The 23,917-nt window shown below is 47.7% G+C and overlaps 2 protein-coding genes across 3 annotated transcripts in view; both read left to right on the forward strand.

The window, feature by feature from the left end:
- Nucleotides 1-18,362, forward strand: part of srcin1a (SRC kinase signaling inhibitor 1a) — a 101,244-nt gene extending 82,882 nt beyond the window's left edge. The window contains exons 15-22 of one of the 2 annotated variants that reach the window (XM_064988362.1): nucleotides 77-389; nucleotides 807-1,083; nucleotides 1,281-1,429; nucleotides 1,516-1,665; nucleotides 3,011-3,100; nucleotides 3,229-4,347; nucleotides 6,040-6,171; nucleotides 17,926-18,362. In XM_064988362.1, the coding sequence (XP_064844434.1) occupies nucleotides 77-389; nucleotides 807-1,083; nucleotides 1,281-1,429; nucleotides 1,516-1,665; nucleotides 3,011-3,100; nucleotides 3,229-4,347; nucleotides 6,040-6,171; nucleotides 17,926-17,928 (2,233 nt within the window). In that variant the 3' untranslated portion in view covers nucleotides 17,929-18,362. The remainder of the gene's footprint in view (nucleotides 1-76; nucleotides 390-806; nucleotides 1,084-1,280; nucleotides 1,430-1,515; nucleotides 1,666-3,010; nucleotides 3,101-3,228; nucleotides 4,348-6,039; nucleotides 6,172-17,925) is intronic. The other variant, XM_064988363.1, reaches the window with a different exon arrangement.
- On the forward strand, nucleotides 18,129-23,899 carry LOC135555254 (uncharacterized). Its single transcript, XM_064987566.1, has 2 exons — nucleotides 18,129-18,158; nucleotides 18,356-23,899. The coding sequence occupies exons 1-2, from the start codon at nucleotides 18,129-18,131 to the stop codon at nucleotides 18,932-18,934; spliced, it is 609 nt and encodes a 202-aa protein (XP_064843638.1). The 3' UTR covers nucleotides 18,935-23,899.
- The last annotated feature ends 18 nt before the right edge of the window (nucleotides 23,900-23,917 follow it).

Raw genomic sequence — 23,917 nt, forward strand, 5'->3', positions numbered from 1 at the left:
CCAGCACTGACCACATAACGGCCGATATACAGACTTTACTGTCATCGCCTGACACTGGCTGTGTTTGTGTGGTCAGGCAAGTGAACGAGGGCGTATGGAAGAAGCAGGAGGACTTCCCCAAGCACAGCAGTGAGGACTTCCGTAAGAGTTCTGACTTTGACATGCCCACCAGCCCCCCTCTCAACCTCAGTGACCTGAGGGGCGGCAGCAGCCTGTCTAACTGGAGCCCCCACTCCAGCCACAGCCATAGTCACAGTCATGGACACAGCCACCCCTCCTCTGGCCCTCACAGGGACAATCATCCCCCTGTGCCTCACAAGGGCCGGGCCCTGGAAGAGCTGGCCAACCGCGCTGCCGCTGATAAGGCTGTGTCTGTGGAGGTTCGACTGGTAAGGAAACCTTCTGTTATTCCATTCTAGTGTTTAGTCTGTAGTTGTCCTGGTCTAGCATGGGTATGATGATACAGTATGTATAGGTTTTGGAGGAGAGTGTGCGTAGGCATGAGTGAGTCTGCAAGTGTGGATGTCTGCACATGTGTGAGTGAGTGTCAGTGGATTCTGCTGAGGGGAGGACGGCTCATATTAAGAGCTGGAATGGAGCGAATGGAATGGTATCAAACACACAGAGACACATGTTTGATGTATTTTATACCATTCCACTGATTCTGCTCCAGTCATGACCACAAGCCCGTCCTTCTCAATTAAGGTGCCACCAACCTCCTGTGGTGAGTGTGTGTGTGTGTGTGTCTGCGTGTGTATACAACATCCCTCCCTGTGCTATATCTCTCTATGGTTCCCCCTCCCCAGGCAGCAGAGCGGGACTGGGAGGAGAAGCGGGCCAGTCTGACCCAGTACAGTGCTCAAGACATCAACCGTCTGCTGGAGGAGACCCAGGCTGAGCTGATGAAGGCCATCCCAGACCTGGACTTTGCCGCCAAGCAGATCAACAAGCCCTCCTCCAACACACCCTCCCAGTCTCAGACCCCCCAGAGTGGGGGAGGGACCACAGAGCACCGCCCTACCAAGCCCCAGCACCTCACACACAAGCTCTCGGGGAAGGAACCTGGCTCCAGACGTGGTTCTGGTAAGGATACATCAGACCTCTCCTCACCCAACAGAGGTAACAGTAGAGCGTTGTTGTTTTTTTGATGTACTGATGGGAAGCAGTGTTTTGTCACATACTCAGCTCATGAATGTGTCAGTGTCGGCTGTGGTGCCAGTATGAAGGTACTGTGTCCGGTTCTCTAACGGGTACCCATGGTACTGCCCTGCCTGCCACAGATGCAGAGCAGCTGACAGTGACTCGCTATCGTACAGAGAAGCCCTCGAAGTCGCCCCCTCCCCCACCACCTCGACGCAGCTTCCCATCATCCCCGGCTGGCCTGATCACCCGCAGTGGAGAGACCCTTATCCCCGGCAAGAGCATGAAGGTGACAGAGCATGAGGCATGGATGTATATTCACACACACGCGCACCTCCTGCCTAGTTTCTGATCTCCACTATGTATGTGTGTAAGTCGGAGGTGGAGGAGGCAGAAGCACAGAAGCCCTATGTGAAGCTGCGACGGACGGTGTCTGAAAACCCGCGTCCTGCGTCCACCCCTCCCACCATCGCCTCTGGAGACAAGGAGGAAGGAGAGGAGGACAAGATCGCTGCTGAACTGGAGGTACTGGTATACCAGCTTCGGAAATAGCGAATTAATAGTGTTTGCAGAGTTGATATAGTATTAGTAGAAGTGGTCCCTGAAGGATTTTAGGTAAGGGTGGACGGAATGGGAAATGTTGCTGAAAAACGGCACTTCCTCCGCTTTCCTAATTTTCCCCCTAATTTGGCCTAGAGCTTGTCGCTATATACACACGCACACACAAACACTCACGACCGTTGTAGGCCTCATTAGCTGGCTGCTTGGTGTGTTAGAGAGGATGGTCAGGTCAAAGCAGCAGGTGCCATATGTCCTCCACACCCCAGGCCTCCTCACTGAGACAGAGAGTCCATTCACTGTGGGCCCAGATTACTGCTGATCACACAGCTTAATCACACACAGAGTGTCACCCAGAGCTCACAGACCAACCCAGCCTGGCCACGTGGACCTAAATGAAGTGTTGAGTTGTGTGTTTGTCTTTCTGATGCCCTGCTGGAAACAGTAAATTAGACTGATCATTTGTTTTTTTTACTGTCATTTTGATAGACCCGTTATAATAATTGATCTTGATATCATGGATAATTTATACTAATTTAACCATTAATTACATTATTTCAACCTCCCCTCCCTCCTACCCTTCCCCTGGCCAGCTGTTTCAGAGAACCCCCCTTAGGCTCAGCCACCCCCCTCCCCTGTCCCTGCCCAGTGTCCCCCGCAGCAGGACCAGCGTGCCCCCCTCCAGCCTTGACCTATGGCCCCCAGGGGCCCCGGGCCCCAAGGTAACGCCCTCCCTGACCTCGCGAGGGCTTGTGTGGACTGCTGCTTCCTGAGACTGCCCTCCCCTTCCTCCTCGAACTAACACTTCCACCCCTCTACCCCCTCCCTCAAATACACACTCCCATGTTCCATCCCTGATCTCTACACCCTCTCCCAGAGTACACAATCCCATCCTCACCTTTTATCTCTACCTGCAGAGTGCTCTCCACAGGGTCTCCTGTCAAACACAGCAGCTGGTCACCAGCACACAGAATGTACACTGACCCTATTCTGCTTGGTGCTGTAGGAAAAGTAAAGGAGTTTGTACTATTGCTTTAAATGTAGCCCTTTGGTCCAGCACTCCCCTTGTTCTACACTACCAGCACACATCCCTAAACACACTGTCTCCAGATGACACACACACCCTATACCAACACACACTCACTCCCTGATGGAGTGATCACTCTTCCTTACACACAAACACTCCTGTGACTAGTCACTCTCTGTGTTGGTTGCAGTGCTCTGAAGTGCATGGATGTGCGTGTGTGTGTTAGAGTGTGCCAGTGTGTGCGTGTGTGTGAGCAGTTGTGAAACTCTACAATGTGTCTACCAGCTGTCTAGAGCGTCGTTGGACCGCTCTGGCCTACAGTGGAAGCAGGGCAGCTCAGACTGCACTGCCAGCATACTGGCATCACACTCACAGGTTAGTGTCCTGATGAGAAGTATTTTAGAACCAGTCAATTACCATTACACTGTTTAGAAAACAATCCTATTTTATCTTATTGAATGTATGTTGGACTATTACTTCTAATCACCCATTTTGTTGAACAGGCACAGAGCACGGCCCTTCCTGGTCCATCCTTCTCTCCTGTCCCCCGGATTGTGCTGACAGAGTGTGTGTCAGTTTCACTCTCTCCCTCAGAAGGCTTTGTCAGAGACTTGACACAGGACCATCAGATGTCCCCAACAGTGGACCTGTCCCAGAGCCAGACTGCTCCTCCCCAGACAGTCCCCCAGATCCAGGAGGTCTCTAAGGGGAAGGATCCCGTCAGCCAGCCCCAGAGGAAGCCCTCTCGGCGGGGGGAGCTGAGAATCCTGGACTCCTTTGAGAAGGAGGAAGAGAGGGAGGAGAGAGAAGAGCTGTCCTTGGTGCTGACTGAGCTGGGGGTGATGGTGATGTCACCCTCGGAGGCCCAGAAGCTCAGCAGGACCTGGGGAGAGGCTCTACAGACACTCACCATCCCACCTCAGCCTTCAGAGGAAAGCACTGAAACCCGTCTGTGTGGGGCTCCACTACTGGTACACTTCAGGGAGACTGTGACGGTCAGAGAGGCCTACAGGATGCTGCAGTTACTGCTGGGCAGGGAGGAAGACACAGGGTTAACCAAGGTGGACCCCAAGCCCAGAGCAGGATCTTCTCACTGCAGCCTGAGCAGCAGCCTCGGTACCCTGGGTTCCAGGATAACTCTCGCCCCTGAGCAGCAGGACTCTCTGAGAGAGGTTCTGAGGAGAGGGGTGGAGACAGGGGCCAGGAACCTGAAACTCCCTCACAGCACTGGAACAAAGAGTATTCTATCCACCCTTCCGGAGCCCAGTCAGGACTCTGCAGAAGCAGCAGTGAAACCCAAAGGGTTTGCAGGTTGTAAGGAGAGCCAGGCCAGGGAAGAACAGGGACTGAACCCCTGGAAGCAGGGAGAGGACATTAGGAGCAGCACCTACAGCAGGCTGGACAGCCTGGATGAAACCATCCGTGAGCTGGAGAACACCCTGCTGGAGCTCAGTGGCCACCCCACCACAGTGCATCTCTCCAACCGCACACACCCCACTGACACTTCCTTGTCAGAGACTCCAGCCCCAGCCCAGATGCCTGGCACCAGCACCTCAGAGACCAAGAAGCCCCCAGTCCCACCCAAGCCCAAACCCTCCTACACTCCTGCCACAATGACCAAGGTCTATAACATGCACCCCTGCATAGACTCTGCTCTTTAGAGGGCATGCACTCACTTCTCTTTATCCTCTTCTGTCTTTTTGGCTTTAAGTGTTGGGGTTGCTGTTTCTGCTGAAGCTGAGGCTTTATCTCGTCTTCCTCCTATTGACTTCAGAGGGAATCTGACTGCACATAACACACCAACCTCACATGGAGTTATACCTCACACCTCCGTTGAACCTCTCAACTTGCCAATTCCCACACAGAAGTAATCTGTCGTCTGCTAGAATTTGTTAGTCCAAACAATGTTTTAAATCCTGAAGGCTTTAAATCTTTAATCTGTTCAACTCCAAGGGGCCTGCAGCAGATGCTCTCCTTCTCTGTACTGTGATTAGTTATGTGGTGCTACTGTCCACTTGGAGACGGGTTGTTCATTGTCTTTTCATTGATCCTCTGTTTCTACTCTGTAAACCAGGGCAAGTCCAATCTCTGCTGCAATAAACTGTCGTTTCTCTTTCTCTCCCCTCTTTATTTCCCCCCCCTCTCTCTTCACGTCTTTGTCTTCTCTTTGTCCTTTGCTACTTCTCTCGTCTCTGTAATCAATTACCAGTTACCTGCATATTCAACTATTATAGCTTTACCTTGAACTTTTTTCGGCTTATCGACAAACTAAATGTTGAAACTTGTTTACAAATTGGTCTGAAACTGAGTACAGACACACACTGTTGTTTTCATTATCCCATAGTAAATCATTAGCATTGGGCAGACCAGACCTCGGAGGGCTCATTGCATGCTGGGAGTCGGAGTTTGTCATTTCACCTTTAGGTCAACTCTCCTTGTAAAGCTCCCAAAATGAAATACATGGTTGAATAATGATGATAGATAGAGAGTTAGAGATAGACAGGTGAAGAGGTAGACTGTAGCATGGACCACCATGTTGTCTCAGTGTGTACATGGACTTTCATTCAGTCCAACTGCAGTGGAGTGCCAAGCTACAGTGGGGCTGACTGTCAGAGACCGTTTCTCCTCTCGGCCGTTCAGCTGGAGAAACAGGTCCCGTGGGCTTAACGTGGGGTTCCGTGTGGAGTTGCAGCGTTTTCACGCCTTGTTGCATCACCCTTAGTACTGTAACCACCACTGCCTTTAACTGGGTCTCATTAGGCCAATCAGATCCTTCACCCAGGTTCCATACTCTACCCCTGAATGATTCATATTAGCATACCATACTGGGCGCTCCGTCTCCTGTGATCATATACACTGCCTTTCCTATTAGCCAATGTGCGTGTGTGGAGGAGGTTGGGGAGTAGATAGGATGTGTGTTGGAGTGAGTGAGTGCATATTTACTTTTTGCATATTAGAGGCAGAGAAAAGGGTTGATCCGACGACATCGTATGATGGAGCCCCTGGTGCAGCCCCGCTACGCAAACACCACTTTGGATTTTCCATTTCCATATTCACCTGTTTGTCAGATCTTCTGCAGTGTGTAATGATGTAGTGAAAGTCAGTGGGGCGGATAGCAGGGAGGTGTTTCAGCGAGGGCTAGAGTGAGGACCCTGATCTTAGGGCTTTCAGCAAACGGCGGGGATACTGGGTGAGAGCTTCTATTGAGTTGGTATATGTCTGATTAAAAGGAATGAAATGTAAATTTGTTCGTCCTCTGTGACACTAATACTCACATCTTTCCCCTCTTCTCCTTTCCTTGTCTCCTTCTCCAGGGAGGCAACAGCTCTTCAGCTGTGGGTAAAGTCCACTCCTCGGCTGCCTCTCGACTGAAGCACCTGCAGCAGAGCAGCACAGAGAAGACTAAAACTGGCAAGAGGGAAGACTTCCTCAAGGGCCAGCAGCAGGTACTGTATTCTAGTGAGACTGATCATCTACTACTGACTGCCCCTACCTAACTGACCCCACACCTCAATCTTCTGCACAAGGTAGCCTATTCCACTGTTGCACTAGTGTACCTCCATATCTTGGTGTGACTTCTTAGTCCATAGACTGTCGATGGATTAGCCAGAGCCACTAGTACTACTAGGGTCCTGTTTGATAAAGGGGATATAGATAGTGTATGGAATAGATAGTGTAGTGCACCAGGGCACCTGAAGGTTTTGGAGGATGTTGGCTTATAAATTGGGAGATGCAAGGGGACCCAGGGAATATGGGGAAATGGAACTGATCAGCCGTGTCAGAACAAAGTCATGCTGAGAGAGAACTTTCTTCTCTGGTGCAGGCAGGAGTCATGTCAATGAAATAAGCTTTAATGTCAATGTTACTTGAAAAATACCAGACCACTGAAGTGCACCTAAACCCCCTCTACATGCTAAAAATACTTTGATTGGTAATTCAGAGAGGGAGCCATTCATGTGAATCAAGAGAGACAGAGGTGTGTGTGTGTGTGTGTGTGTGTGTGTGTGTGTGTGAGTTTTTTTTTTTTAGTTTTAAATCATCTTTATTGGGTCTGGGAGCCCACAACACAATAAATACTCATCCAAAACGATAGTTACACATCAATTAAAAGCACAACTCCAATTCCTCCTCCACAGTAACTAAACACAACAGCCTCTGTATACCCCATATACTCATAAACAGATCAACATTGTTGACAAGTTTATAATAGGCAAACTCAACCCTCAGTCTCGCTGCCAACATTCCCTCCAGCATTCCCACCACATCCACAGACCCCTGTCCCCGAATACTGTTCTTCCGGGTCTTCCATATTGCTAATTTTGCTGCCCCTAACACAAAATTAAGCAACACAACTACACCCGTTTGACTATACCTGTACTATATACAGTTGGGAAGGGAACAGCTAGAACCGTCACTGTACAACAGTCTCTGGGTTGCTTGAAGCCGGAAAGCCATGATCCTCGAGGAAATGTCCACCAGTCCTTGCGCACCCTCGTGCGTGGCAAGTACAGGGCTGCAGCTTTAATCCAATGTTGTCCAGACCAGTTCAATCACCAGACTAAATAACTTCCCTGAAATTGGGCCTCCCTGCCTGATGCCCCTTTGGACAGGGATGGTGCAACTCAAACCACTCCCCACCTTCACCATACACGAGGCCCCAGCATACAGTAAATTCATCCAAGACAAAAAAACATCCCCAAACCCAAAGGCTTTCATCGTTTTAAACAAGTACTGATGGTCCACACGATCAAAAGCCCTCTCCTGATCCAAAGAAAGTAAACCCACATTTACATCAGACAGTTTACAAATGTCTAAAACATCTCATATCAGAATCAAGTTATCAACGATAGAGTGATCAGGTACACAGTAGGACTGGTCCTTGTGGACCAACAATCCCAGATACTCTTTCAACCAGTTTGAGAGACATTAAGAAACAATTTTGTATTCTGCGCACAGCAAAGCAACAGGTCTCCAATTTTTATGAGAGCCAAATCCCCCTTTTTTGGCAACAGTGAAAGCACCACACGTTGACAGGATACATGAAGAGAACCCCCATGAAAGGATTCACACACCACTTCATAAAAATCCACCCCAATAGACCCCCAAAAGTGCTTATAAAACTCAGATGGTAAACCATCAATGCCAGGGGCTCGGCCTGTTGAGAGCTGCATAACTGCTGTGGACAGCTCTTGCAGTGTAATGTCAGAGTCCAATGCGACTCTCTGCTCAGGTCCCAATTGAGGAAGACCGTGTAACAACTGTTCAGTACACAGAGAGTCACAATCCTCCGACTTATAGAGGGCCGAGTAGAAATCCACGGCATGTTGATGCATTTCACTGTCATCCGTGGTCACCTTCCCACAAGGGAGACGAAGGCAGACCATCTGTTTACGTTGAATGTCGACTGTCCTAGTTAATTTTTTTAAGCGCCAGAAGAATCCATATCCTTGAGGGAAGAGAAACGAGGCAAGGCACCCTTCACTCTTTCATGCAGAAACGACCTCAGTTCATGTCTCTTGTCCTGTAAGTTCATGACTAGTCCAGAGACGTTCTGAGTGAGCAGCTTCAATTCAATAGACTTGATGTCCTGTTCAAGGGCCTTGATTGTCTCTTTAAATTCAATTTGAGACAGAGCACTATACTGTTGACAAAATAATCATATTTGTTCCTTCCCAACCTCCCACCATTGTCTCAAGGACTCAAAATTCCCTTTTGTAACCCTCCATTTTTCCCAAAACAACACAAACCTTTCACAAAACATGACATCATGTAACAATTTAACATTAAAATACCAGTAAGGTGATGACCTTCGTGGACAGGACAAGTGAATATCAACAGTAACCATATGATGATCAGAGAAACCCACAGGAGTAATGGTACACCTTCCAACCCTACTACAGTAGTGATCAGATACATACAACCTGTCTAAACTTCCAACCCTACTACAGTATTGCTCAGATACATACAACCTGTCTAACCTTGCTGCACTGACACAACCTTCATTAACTTTTAGCCATGTGTACTGCTTAACTTTTGCATTCCTTAATCTCCACACAGAAGAAAGCTCAAACTCAGTTAATAGGCCAGACAGGCAAGTGGCTGACCGCAGGTGAGGTTCTTCAGCGGTGCGATCAACTGTACAGTTCCAGTCCCCCCCCTAAAACCATACACCCCTCTTGGTCACACTGTCTTAAGGTTTCCTTTTTTTGATCAAATACAGCAATACGCTCTGTACTCTTATTAGGAGCATAAACATACGTTTAAAAAAACAACATAACATCTACCTTGACCAATAAAACCCAACCCTTGACAATCTCTGTTGTAGATACCACGGTCACCCCTAAACCTGAGGAAAACAAGATTGCCACCCCAGCACTGAAATTAGTACCATGACTGAGTATATGCTTCCCCTCCCACCACATACCCCAGTCAACCTCATTTTCCTCATCACTATGTGTCTCCTGTAGGAAAACTACATGAAGCCTTTTCTGTTTTGTTACTTCTAATACCCAAGCCCTCGTATTCCTGTCCCTTCCCCCATTAATTTTGAAAAAACCTACCCTTAGTGCCTCCATATAGAAAAGAGAAAAGAAAAGCAGAAGAAACCACAGAGAAACCAAGGAGAAAAAAGACACCCTATGAAGCATGATCATCATTATTGTTTTAATCTTCTCTTATTAACCTGACCACGTTTCCCACCACCTTTTGCTGCAGTGACAGCAGGAACAAATTTCCTCAAGCGAAACCGCTTCTTCTCACTCAATTAGTCTAACCCCACAGCTGACCTCACAAATTTATCAACGTCAAAATAATCTGCCAATTTGACAGATTTCCCAAAAGTCTGATCCAGAAACCCATTTACCTCCTCTAGATCGTAAATTGAGTCCTCACCAGCTGCTATCATATCTAAAGAGATATCCATATCCTTCTCCTGATCCTCAGCTGAGACCACAAACAACTGACTCCCCTCTACCACATCCCTTCCAACACTCCCCACTTGCACTTCATCACTCGTACCAGGCATCTCCTCCACTACCTGGGAGACTAGCCCCACCTGAACCTCATTACTCGTAGTGGGCATCTTCTCCACTACCTGGGAGCCTAACTCCACATGAACCCCTTCCGGTACCCCATTACTCGTAGTGGGCATCTCCTCCACTACCTGGGAGCCTAGCTCCACATGAACCCCTTCCGGTACCCCATTACTCGTAGTGGGCATCTCCTCCACTACCTGGGAGCCTAGCTCCACATGAACCCCTTCCGGTACCCCATTACTCGTAGTGGGCATCTCCTCCACCACCTGGGAGCCTAGCTCCACATGAACCCCCTCCTGTACCCCATTACTCATAGTGGTCATCTCCTCCACTCCCTGGGAGCCTAGCTCCACATGAACCCCCTCCTGTACCCCATTACTCATAGTGGGCATCTCCTCCACTCCCTGGGAGCTTAGCTCCACATGAACCCCCTCCTGTACCCCATTACTCGTAGTGGGCATCTCCTCCACTCCCTGGGAGCCTAGCTCCACATGAACCCCTTCCGGTACCCCATTACTCGAAGTGGGCATCTCCTCCACCACCTGGGAGCTTAGCTCCACATGAACCCCAGCACTCGTAGTGGGCATCTCCTCCACTCCCTGGGAGCCTAGCTCCACATGAACCCCTTCCGGTACCCCATTACTCATAGTGGGCATCTCCTCCACTCCCTGGGAGCCTAGCTCCACATGAACCCCCTCCTGTACCCCATTACTCGTAGTGGGCATCTCCTCCACCACCTGGGAGCTTAGATCCACATGAACCCCAGCACTCATAGTGGGCATCTCCTCCACTCCCTGGGAGCCTAGCTCCACATGAACCCCCTCCTGTACCCCCATTACTCATAGTGAGCATCTCCTCCACTCCCTGGGAGCCTAGCTCCACATGAACCCCCTCCTGTACCCCCATTACTCATAGTGGGCATCTCCTCCACCACCTGGGAGCTTAGCTCCACATAAACCCCAGCACTCGTAGTGGGCATCTCCTCCACTTCCTGGGAGCCTAGCTCCACATGAACCCCCTCCTGTACCCCATTACTCGTAGTGGGCATCTCCTCCACCACCTGGGAGCTTAGATCCACATGAACCCCAGCACTCATAGTGGGCATCTCCTCCACTCCCTGGGAGCCTAGCTCCACATGAACCCCCTCCTGTACCCCCATTACTCATAGTGGGCATCTCCTCCACTCCCTGGGAGCCTAGCTCCACATGAACCCCCTCCTGTACCCCATTACTCGTAGTGGGCATCTCCTCCACCACCTGGGAGCCTAGCTCCACATGAACCCCAGCACTCGTAGTGGGCATCTCCTCCACCACCTGGGAGCTTAGCTCCACATGAACCCCATTACTCATAGTGGGCATCTCCTCCACTCCCTGGGAGCCTAGCTCCACATGAACCCCCTCCTGTACCCCATTACTCATAGTGGGCATCTCCTCCACTCCCTGGGAGCCTAGCTCCACATGAAACCCCTCCTGTACCCCACTACTCATAGTGGGCATCTCCTCCACTCCCTGGGAGCCTAGCTCCACATGAGTGGGCAACCCCCACACTCCTGAAACCCATAGTGGGCATCTCCTCCACTCCCTGGGAGCCTAGCTCCTGTACCCCATTACTCGTAGTGGGCATCTCCTCCACCACCTGGGAGCTTAGCTCCACATGAACCCCAGCACTCGTAGTGGGCATCTCCTGCACTCCCTGGGAGCCTAGCTCCACATGAAACCCCTCCTGTACCCCATTACTCGTAGTGGGCATCTCCTCCACCATCTGGGAGCCTAGCTCCACTTGAACCCCAGCACTCGTAGTGGGCATCTCCTCCACTCCCTGGGAGCCTAGCTCCACATGAACCCCAGCACTCGTAGTGGGCACCCCCTCCACTCCCTGGGAGCCTAGCTCCACATGAACCTCCTCCTTTACCCCAGCACTCATACTGGGCACCTGCTCACCAGTCTGAGGAACTGGCTCTTCAGATACATCCTTAACTTCTACAACAATACTTTTCTGCTGCATAACATTTCCCTCAAATACAAGTTGCAACTCCGTGCCCTCAACACGGATGACTTGTTCCTCAGCAACCGGTGCTTGTGGCTGTTCTATCGCTATCGATGACCACCTGCGCCCCTCCCTCTGCCTTCTCCCTTTTCGGGCAAACATGTCGCTTATGACCAACATCCCCACACTCAAAACACCGTTGACTACCCGCACTGAGAGGAAAATGAATCCCATTATTTCAGTATGAGGACACAGGATCTCAGCGTGCTCCCTTTGTCCACAGACTGTTGCAAACAATTACACTGAAAATAGGCGGTGTGAAAACACTATCCCCTCGCCCAAAGGAAAGACACTCAAAACAATCTCTCTCAGAGTCGGCACCAGGCCATAAGTTAAGATAGCGCCAACAACACCAGTAACAAAGACATTACTAAACCCATTTCAGAGCATTTTGAATCAACATATGACTTCAATCGCAGAAGTCAATCTCCCCACTACTCAATGACTGACAGTAGGCTGTTTGTATTGACAAACATGACATGGATGTCTGTCTTCTCTCATTACTCCACCTCAAGTTATAAGTTAGTTTCCCCACTCTCATAGAGTTATAGGTTAGTAGCCCCACTCTCATAGAGTTATAGGTTAGTAGCCCCACTCTCATAGAGTTATAGGTTAGTAGCCCCACTCTCATAGAGTTATAGGTTAGTAGCCCCACTCTCATAGAGTTATAAGTTAGTTTCCCCACTCTCATAGAGTTATAGGTTAGTAGCCCCACTCTCATAGAGTTATAAGTTAGTAGCCCCACTCTCATAGAGTTATAAGTTAGTAGCCCCACTCTCATAGAGTTATAAGTTAGTAGCCCCACTCTCATAAAGTTATAAGTTAGTTTCCCCACTCTCATAGAGTTATAAGTTAGTAGCCCCACTCTCATAGAGTTATAAGTTAGTTTCCCCACTCTCATAGAGTTATAAGTTAGTAGCCCCACTCTCATTAGAGTTATAAGTTATAAGTAGCCCCACTCTCATAGAGTTATAAGTTAGTAGCCCCACTCTCATAGAGTTATAAGTTAGTAGCCCCACTCTCATAGAGTTATAAGTTAGTAGCCCCACTCTCATAGAGTTATAAGTTAGTAGCCCCACTCTCATAGAGTTATAGGTTAGTAGCCCCACTCTCATAGAGTTATAGGTTAGTTTCCCCACTCTCATAGAGTTATAGGTTAGTAGCCCCACTCTCATAGAGTTATAAGTTAGTAGCCCCACTCTCATAGAGTTATAGGTTAGTAGCCCCACTCTCATAGAGTTATAGGTTAGTAGCCCCATTCTCATAGAGTTATAAGTTAGTTTCCCCACTCTCGTAGAGTTATAAGTTAGTTTCCCCACTCTCATAGAGTTATAAGTTAGTAGCCCCACTCTCATAGAGTTATAAGTTAGTTTCCCCACCCCCATAGAGTTATAAGTTAGTAGCCCCACTCTCATAGAGTTATAAGTTAGTAGCCCCACTCTCATAGAGTTATAAGTTAGTAGCCCCACTCTCATAGAGTTATAAGTTAGTAGCCCCACTCTCATAGAGTTATAAGTTAGTAGCCCCACTCTCATAGAGTTATAAGTTAGTAGCTCCACTCTCATAGAGTTATAAGTTAGTAGCCCCACTCTCATAGAGTTATAGGTTAGTTTCCCCACTCTCATAGAGTTATAAGTTAGTTTTCCCACCCCCATAGAGTTATAAGTTAGTAGCCCCACTCTCATAGAGTTATAAGTTAGTAGCCCCACTCTCATAGAGTTATAAGTTAGTAGCCCCACTCTCATAGAGTTATAAGTTAGGAGCCCTACTCCCATAGAATTATAAGTTAGTTTCCCCACCCCCATAGAGTTATAAGTTAGTAGCCCCACTCCCATGGAGTTATAAGTTCGTAGCCCTACTCCCATAGAGTTATAAGTTAGGAGCCCTACTCCCATAGAGTTATAAGTTAGTTTCCCCACTCTCATAGAGTTATAAGTTCGTAGCCCTACTCCCATAGAGTTATAAGTTAGTAGCCCTACTCCCATAGAGTTATAAGTTAGTAGCCCCACTCCCATAGAGTTATAAGTTAGTTTCCCCACTCTCATAGAGTTATAAGTTAGTAGCCCCACTCCCATAGAGTTATAAGTTAGGAGCCCTACTCCCATAGAATTATAAGTTAGTTTTCCCACTCTCATTGAGTTATAAGTTAGTAGCCCCACTCTCATAGAGTTATAAGTTAGTTTCCCCACTCTCATAGAGTTATAAGTTAGTAGCCCCACTCTCATAGAGTTATAAGTTAGTAGCCCCACTCTCATAGAGTTATAAGTTAGTAGCCCCACTCTCATAGAGTTATAAGTTAGTAGCCCCATTCTCATAGAGTTATAAGTTAGTTTCCCCACTCTCGTAGAGTTATAAGTTAGTTTCCCCACTCTCATAGAGTTATAAGTTAGTAGCCCCACTCTCATAGAGTTATAAGTTAGTAGCCCCACTCTCATAGAGTTATAAGTTAGTACCCCACTCTCATAGAGTTATAAGTTAGTAGCCCCACTCTCCATAGAGTTATAAGTTAGTAGCCCCACTCTCATAGAGTTATAGGTTAGTTTCCCCCCACTCTCATAGAGTTGTAAGTTAGTTTTCCCACCCCCATAGAGTTATAAGTTAGTAGCCCCACTCTCATAGAGTTGTAAGTTAGTAGCCCCACTCCAGTCTTTCATCTCATATGTATATACTGTACTCGATACCATCTACTGTATCTTGCCTATGCTGCTCTGTACCATCACTCATTCATATATCCTTATGTACATATTCTTTATCCCCTTACACTGTGTTAGTTAGATTACTTGTTGGTTATTACTGCATTGTCGGAACTAGAAGCACAAGCATTTCGCTACACTCGCATTAACATCTGCTAACCATGTGTATGTGACAAATAAAATTTGATTTGATTTGATTTATAGAGTTGTAAGTTAGTTTCCCCACTCCCATTGAGTTGTAAGTTAGTTTCACCACTCCCATTGAGTTGTAAGTTAGTTTCCCCACTCCCATTGAGTTGTAAGTTAGTTTCACCACTCCCATTGAGTTGTAAGTTAGTAGCCCCACTCCCATAGCGTTATAAGTTAGTTTCCCCACTCCCATTGAGTTGTAAGTTAGTAGCCCCACTCCCATAGCGTTATAAGTTAGTTTCTCCACTCTCATTGAGTTGTAAGTTAGTAGCCCCACTCCTATAGAGTTGTAAGTTAGTTTCCCCACTCCCATTGAGTTGTAAGTTAGTTTCACCACTCCCATTGAGTTGTAAGTTAGTAGCCCCACTCCCATAGCGTTATAAGTTAGTTTCCCCACTCCCATTGAGTTGTAAGTTAGTAGCCCCACTCCCATAGCGTTATAAGTTAGTTTCCCCACTCCCATTGAGTTGTAAGTTAGTAGCCCCACTCCCATAGCGTTATAAGTTAGTTTCACCACTCCCATTGAGTTGTAAGTTAGTTTCACCACTCCCATTGAGTTGTAAGTTAGTTTCCCCACTCCCATTGAGTTGTAAGTTAGTTTCACCACTCCTATAGAGTTGTAAGTTAGTAGCCCCACTCCTATAGAGTTGTACGTTAGTTTCCCCACTCCCATTGAGTTGTAAGTCAGTTTCCTCAACTCATAGAGTTGTAAGTTAGTAGCCCCACCCCCAAAGAGTTGTTAGTTTCCCCACCCCCATAGAGTTGTAAGTTAGTAGCCCCACTCCCATTGAGTTGTAAGTTAGTATCCCTACTCCCATAGAGTTATATGTTAGGAGCCCTACTCCCATAGAATTATATGTTAGTTTCCCTACTCTAATAGAGTTGTAAGTTAGTTTCCCCACCCCCATAGAGTTGTAGGTTAGTTTCCCCACCCCCATAGAGTTGTAAGTTAGTTTCCCCACCCCCATAGAGTTGTAAGTTAGTTTCCCCACCCCCATAGAGTTGTAAGTTAGTTTCCCCACCCCCATAGAGTTTCCCCACCCCCATAGAGTAAGTTAGTTTCCCCACCCCCATAGAGTTGTAAGTTAGTTTCCCCACCCCCATAGAGTTGTAAGTTAGTTTCCCCACACCCATAGAGTTGTAAATTAGTTTCCCCACCCCATAGAGTTGTAAGTTAGTTTCCCCACCCCCATAGAGTTGTAAGTTAGTAGCCCCACCCCCATAGGGTTGTGAGTTAGTAGCCCCACTCTCTACTGATGCTGTTGTTTTGACTCACACCCACCCAGACATGCCCACCGTGGGTGTCCTTTCTACTGGAGCCACAGCTGAAGGTAAAGATATCTCTTCTCCCCAGAGATGACCCCTGACCCCAAACTCTTACATTGACCCTCTCTCTCTCTGGTCATCACGCTTTCCTTTAATCTTCCTATATCCTCAGTCGTGTTATGAATTGACGTTATCGGTGGTGCGAAAGCTTTCATATTTGTGTTATCTGTCTGTGCTGTGTGTGTGTGTGTGTGTGTGTGTGTGTGTGTGTGTGTGTGTGTGTGTGTGTGTGTGTGTGTGTGTGTGTGTGTGTGTGTGTGTGTGTGTGTGTGTGTGTGTGTGTGTGTGTGTGTGTGTGTGTGTGAGACTGAACAGTGCATTGTGAGATGACACTCAGTGCCGTTGTGCCGTTTGTTATTAGGCACTGCAACAGTACCAGGAGCCATCCAGGCATGAGAGGATTTTTTAAATCACTGAGCTGTTATAAGAACAGACAGTTCAAAGCCACCATTTCGGTTCGTTGGCCTTGGCGCAGATCAAGGAGGCCATGACAATGTGAATCCTTTTCATACCACAATCCTCGATTTCCATTTCCCATTTCGCCTTTTATTACTTCTGGCTGTGAAGCAGGCTCGTGGTGGTGGTGGTGGTGGTGGTGGGGGGGGGGGGGGACAGTCCCACGACACAGTCTTTCGGCAGGCAGCTGTGAGCTTCTGGAGATGAGAGGAGGCTATCTTACCACACTCACAGAGCGGAATAAATGTTGCGGTAGCCAGGCTTGAGAGAGAAGAGAGAGAGGGTGTCCTCATGCAGAAGGAACAGCCCCTCTCTCTGGGGGCAGACAGCAGCAGCCAACAGAGCAGGTTAAAGCCTCACAGGCCACACAACACGCACCTGCTGTCCGACCAACCACACAGACCAAATCCCCTCTGTCTCCACACTAACACCCTCCAACCAATCAACATGCAGGGCAGAGTAGAAACCTCTTAGAAATAGTGGGTTGCCTTGTGGAAGAGAACTTTTGACATATTTATGTACAAGAGTTATTCAAGAGCAAATGATTTGCAATCCTGGATTTAATCAAAGTCACCTCTAAATAAACAATGGCCTTTGATATAAAACCTGGTATTTCTCTCTCCCAGTGTCTGTCTGACTGATGATACAGAGTTGGGATAGTCACATCAGACTCTTCCTCTCATCCCCCAGCCACAAGCACAGATGTCTAGACAGGTGTCATCAGCCAGTGGCACCGAAGTAGGACTGATCACAGAGTAGGGGACCCTCACACACCCGTGCTCTGGCATAGCTCTGTTAGCGTTTGGCACTGCCTGTCTTCTGCCCATGCCCTGGCACTGACACTCGCCTCCAGCCTTCCTCTATGAGAGAGAGTGCTGGCAGACTGCATTTACAGAGAATACACCCCTGTACTGTATAATGTGTACAGCGTTACCACAATGTCCCACTGCCAACACAGTGTCATCTACTGGTGTACTCTAGCATCACACACAAAGGGGAATATGCGTGATGCTGTTCATTTGATGTGTTTTGCATTTTTAATGACTCGGACGGCCATTAAAAAAACGGTCAAAACCGTAACGGACAACAGCAGTGTAACCCCTGTACACTTCTGTTACATTTTCACTTCAGACTGTTGGTATCATAATACAAAAAAAAAAGATGTAATGTCCCATTCTGTGTATTTGGCACTCTTGGCTAGCATCAACATCAGCTGATACTAACCTGAATTTCCTGTGTTTGTCTCTTGTTCTCATCTCACCCCTCCTCCCTCACACTCCACCTCTCACCCCTCCTCCCTCACCCCACCCTGCCTGTGCCTCTCTACACCACCTGTTCCTGGGGTGCCACCACCACCTCACCCACCACCCTGTCACCTGTGTGATCCTCCTGGGCCATCCTGTACCACCCGGCCCGCCCCTCCACCTGCGCCTCTGTGACCTCTGACCCTGCACAGTGAGTGAGGGACCAGCCCGTGCCTGTCCTCTCCAGACTCCTCCTCAGCACCAACCATCTGACTACAGAGCTACATCTGACCCCCACCCCATCCCCTGCTACTCCTAGTCCACGCCCTTAAGCCCCCCTACCCTCTGTTGGCATAACATGGGTATTAGCAGTCTCTGACTCCTGTACCCTCTCATGTCCTACATTGACCCCACAATGCACAAGATTTCTACCACTCTCCCCTTGGTGTGTTTGCGTGTGTGTTCTGTATGTTTGTGTGTGTGCATGTCTGTGTGATTGGAAGGGGACCACTACCAACTATATGACTGTACTCTGTTTTCATTTCTCTTTTTTCCCCTGAAACCTTTCCAATTTTCCCCAATTCTCCATGTTCCTCCTCCTGTTCCTCCTCTTCCTGGTCTGTCCCTGGGTCTGACCCATAGGCCCATGGGAACAGCAGCAGCAGTATTGAGCCCCTCCTGTCAGGCACCAAAGCTGCCAGTTTCTCCGGCCGCCTGTCCTCCTCCAGTTCGGCCTCAACTGTGTTCGCCCCGGGTCTGAGGAAGTATCCACAGGAGGGGGCGCTGTCTTCCCTGACAGTCTCCTCCAGCCAGGCCAAAGCCCTGCTGGCCAGCCTGTCAGCCTCCAGCCTGTCAGCCGCCAGCCTATCAGCCTCCAGCCTGAGCGCAGAGGCCCTGCTCCTCTCCTCCACCTTCCGCCAACACCGCCTCCTCCGCGAGCAGCAGCGCGCCTCCTCCCTGCCCCTGCCCAACGGCCGCTCCTCCAACTCCACCACCACCTCAACCACCACCTCCTCTTCCTCCTCCTCCACCTCCCCCACCTCCACCACCTCCACCCCCTCCTCCTCGCCCTCCTCCCCGACCCCTCTGACCTCCCTCAACCTCTCCTCCATGGGGCTCAAGCCCAGCGGCCGCAGCCTGCAGTACTCCGGCTCCAACAGCTACAAGGAACGTGGCAGCAAGACCCTGCCTAAACCTGTCTCCGCTAGCAACTCACAGTGAAGTACAAGAGGATGGATGAGAGGAGGAGGAGGAGGAGGAAGAGGAGGAGCGCAATCAAAGCATCATCACATGCCAAAAATGAAGAGGAAAACAAACACACTAGCCCCGCCCTCTACCCTCAATTCCAAGAGTCACATGCAGCAACACATATTCGTGGGGAGTTCCCCAGAGTTGACTTTCTGAGTGGCACTTTGCTGCCCTTGGTCTCAGTCCAGAAGCCAGAATCTTCACATATCTATAATTATACAGTACAAGAGTTGATGGTGGTTCCTCTCTGGCTCTCCCACTCAGTAGTACTGACAGTTCCCCAGACCCCCAGAGAGAGAGCTCAAAGATGGACCTCGGCCTCCACTCCCTCCCACTGCCTTGTCTAGTCTGGTCTGATCCGGCCTAGTCTGGTCTGGTCTGATCCAGCCTAGTCTGGTCTGGTCTGATCCAGCCTAGTCTGGTCTGGTCTGATCCGGCCTTGTCTAGTCTGGTCTGATCCGGCCTAGTCTGATCTGGTCTGGTCCGGTCTGGTCTGGGTGGACAGAAAAACAGTGCCAGTACTTTATGAACCCTCAGTTTATCATCGCACCATTTGCCAAATCTTACTGGATGGAACCTAAGTGGAGTAGATGTGATATCTAGACTGTGACTTATATTATACAGAGTAGAGTTGCAATAATCAACGAGTACAGTACAGTAGCCGTGTGTGTTCAGAGCTATAGCAGTCTTATTCCATCACCTGGCACAATGTGAATCTGTCGAGAAAAACAAAGCTAAACCAAGGTGGTGGTTTCCATTCTGAGACCGTTTTCTGTTTGTTCGTTTCTTTATTTCAGACTTATTGCATCGCCTGTGTAGAAGTCGAAACTGGTGCTATAGTTCTCCCTGTTTTGTAAAGAGTTTACATGAATGAAACGGCTCCCATTCAATGTGACTGTACATTCCACTGTGTATCTAATGCTACATCCCTGGAGTGGCTTAAGGCTTCTTCTCTCCGGCATCTGATTCCGTTCTTACCCTCGTTCTCTATGGCCCTACTATTAACACAGCAGTTTGGCAATGGAAGAAAAGGCCAGGGAGCTGCTTTTGTTGAGGTCCTCTGGTTTGAGAGTCTGCGCACAGTTGTATCGCCCACAATAGCACATTATAGGAACAGTAATGTGATGTTACAGTAGATCTGTTATTTAACGACTGAGCTGGTACAATGAAGAAGGGGGAAAAATCAAATATATTTAAACATTGAAATTGATCGTTAAAGAATTTAGAATGTTTAGACATGAATGTTGCACGACAATCAGGACATATCCACAGTGGACGGGTTTTGCCTTGGACTGGCGTTCCCTGCTGCAGTGATTACACTCTGAACTCAACACACGCTGGCGTGGCCAGGCACCGGCATACAGCAGTAGATGCACGCACGGTCTCCGACACGCCGGTGAGACGGAGATCCGCCAAACCGCTTATGAAAAGCACAGTCTCCAGTTGTTTTGAGTCAGAACTGTTGACTAGATTGTCCATTTCTCTATTTCGTGACTGTGGAACCACTGGTCATGAATGAACACATACCGGTTTGGTAATGCAGTCCTTTAGGTAGTAATCGATTTGAATGGTTAAAAGGAACCGAATGTTTGAGAGAGAGAAACGACGGCACAAATGAATTCCCTTTCAATTCAATTCCCGGAGCTGATTATTATTTAGCTGATTATTTACAAGACATGCGGCACAATGAATTTCATTTTGGCCTGTGTGTATTTTCAGCATTTGCTCGAGACAAAAACCCACGATGAGTTTATCTGAACCTCCCCCGACACAGAAGCGGGCTTAGCCCACAGCTGTTGGTTTTGCAGTATTAAAGTTGCCACTGGAAATGGCTGCTTTTGTTCTGTGATATATGTTACGGAGAATAATTTGGTTCATGTACGAAGGCAGCTCCAGGGTATATGAGTGTTCTCCCCTTAAACCGGAGTGCTTACGCAGATCACTGTCTCCATTCCTCGCAGCTGACTTAAGAGCTTGGAAGTGTTATAAGGATAGAAACACACTTTCATCAAAGACGTGTCAATGGTTTCCCTGCTGTTAATCTTACGCCAGCAAACACTCTGAAGCTCTCTTTCTTCTGTGATGCGTCACCAAGGCGACCTCGGGGGTTATGGCCGTGTGGAGTCCTAGTTCATTCTTCAACTGTTCAGGAAACAAGTGCGTGAAATCGATTCTTTGTGGCATTGAGATGAAAACAATTGCTTGTGAAAGAGGCCGGTGTCAAGTGCAGACAGCTTGAGGTGGGGAGATTGGTTGTGGTTTTCATGTCTGAAGGCTGGTGTAATAACAAAGTGCTTTAACTCTTCTCTACTGGGTTCATGAGGTGTGAAAGGGCTGGTTAGACAGACAGACAGGTTTATCTGGACGTCAATGTTTGACACCCTTTTGAATTTAAGAAGGCTATTAATTTTTGCAACTTGCTATCTGTGCTGTCCTATGGGGGAGATGTGTCTATGAATCAAACCCTTCTGGGAAGAGGTTCCCACTGCACAAAATGATCAATGTTGCAATTTCCCCATGAGAGCACAGAGTGGACCTATCTGCATGAACCCTCTGGAAAATACTGTTCTTGCAGGCTTATAGCAGTACAGATTATGTGCACGTTTGTGTTTTTCAGGCCGAGGAACCTTGGTATGATGGCCCAAATCACATCAGCGGCTCCGACAACACATGGTTGTAAAGATCAGAACAAAGGGGAACATATTGGCCCACACACACGCACGCACGCACGCACGCACGCACGCACGCACACACACACACACACACACACACACACACACACACACACACACACACACACACACACACACACACACACACACACACACACACACACACACACACACGTACACGAGAGTGTGTCAGAATGTGGCCGTGGCATTGCAATAAGCACACCCTCTGTTCTGTCAGCGAGGAAACGGCAAGCTCACGGCACAGCGAGTTAGTTAAGCCTCACGCTGGCTGCACTGTAGCAATGCAGGAATCAAGCCCTGGGTTTTACGAAGTGAAAGCCAAATGAAAGAAATTCACTTACTCATTCAACTCCACACTCAAATCCATAACTCCCAGCGCTGCTTTTGCGTCTGGCAGGGTGATGGGGAGGAAGTGCGGGAGGTATTCACACTTTGCTGCTTTTACACAGGAAAGTCCAAGACGAGAACCCCAAGACTGCGTGACAATGCTTTTTTGAGTCACCATAGCACTAGTGTTATTGGACAGGAGATTTCAATATGGCTGAGTCTTGGAGGGGTTTATTGGTAGTGGGGATGAGGAGAAGAGAGTGTAGGCACTTGTAGTGAAAGCCCCTGGCAATCAGAGAGATAGTTCATGCAAACTTGAAATGAAAAGTAAAATAATTATACATATATAAATATATCTTCGTTAAGATGTTTGTGTATGATATTAATATAATTGTGAGGAAAGTGTGACACATAGGTCTGGATTAAATTATTATAATGTACAATTTAAATCATCCTCTTTTGGGGATTTATATGAGTAGGCATTTTGTACAGTTTTCAATTCTTCAAGAGAGATAATGTAGTTCACATTAGCAAATTATTTATTCATAAGCAGAACATTTTTATATTGATTTGAAAATATTTATCTGTATAGAAGACAGGACAGGTATGTAATATACAGTGGAGCTCATTTTTAATTCTGGGATATTTTTATTAGCACTATTTTTAACAGTTGTGTGAGTTTCCTCTTTTGTTGGCCTGCTGGCCCATGCTACTGGTATGTTAAGGGAGAGGTTGCCCCTGAGCTGGTCCAGTACAATGTCTGCTCCCAGGCCTCCACTAGCTAACATTCATTTTGAGGTAAGAGGAGCTGTACCTAGACCTGTTCTTAGGGGTGTGCCTTTTCTTTGTAACTTCTGTTGGTTTACTTAGTCCTCTTCTAGTCTCTGTCCTAGTATTTGTATTACATAGCGCTCCCTATACCTGACTGATGTGTTCTTCACCTTTGGCTAAAATGAATAGCCCATACTAGAAACCCCTCTACTGGTATTACATCAGTATGGCCCAAAGTTATTAACGGAGAAGGATCTGAGCATTGAATAGGTCATTTAGGTTTCAATGACAAACCAAGAGCCCCGTAACGCGGATAGATATGGAACATTAGCTTTTTCTTCATCATCATAATCTTCGTCTATTGAGACGTGTTTGGTTCTGTTTTTAATAAATGAAAGAGACATATGTGCATTGTTTGACCTGCTGTCTGTGGTGTGTACAGAACTGTATGAGGTTCTGACATGAATGTCTGGATGTTCCAAACTCTTGGCATCGAGAAGAAAACAAAACAAAATGATATGTAAATAGACTGAGTAATTCCTAGAAAGTTCAACAAAATATTATGTCCAAAATTACGTTATATTCATTCAAAGATGATGGATTACAAAGGTATATTATAAAACAATGCATGAAATATCGTCAAGCAATCGCACGGTGCAGTTGAAAAGTGTTGTCTACATGTTTTCTTAAAAAACAGAGCGAGATAGAAAAAGCGGTGTACCACTTTCAAGGTTCACAACGGTAGAGAACCAGACCTTTTTATTTTGGATCTTTCTGTGACACAGGCATGTTCAGTCTCACTGTGATCAGTGATGCTACGGTGATGATGGCTAAGAGTGAGGAGTGTTCCCAACAATCCCGAACGATCCAGGAACGCTTCAACGCACCTTCACCAGAAAACCCCACCAATTACGATCTCCCACTTGTAGAGTAGCGTGACATAATCAACAATACATTTTTTTTTAGATCTATATAAATACCTACTGATACTGGACATTCTCATTTATCAGTGCGGATGCCATGATATTCTGTGAGAAATGTGATTTTTCTTTTTTTTTCTGTGAGAAGACTGGCAGTTGAACCTGCTTCCTTTTGTACATACTTGCTGTGGTTGTGTGTGTCTAATAAAGTGCAGCTCTCTTGTGCAGTCGGAGTCCGGGTTTCG

The sequence above is a fragment of the Oncorhynchus masou genome, chromosome 15, assembly GCF_036934945.1.
Source record: "Oncorhynchus masou masou isolate Uvic2021 chromosome 15, UVic_Omas_1.1, whole genome shotgun sequence".
Classification (NCBI taxonomy): Eukaryota; Metazoa; Chordata; class Actinopteri; order Salmoniformes; family Salmonidae; genus Oncorhynchus; species Oncorhynchus masou.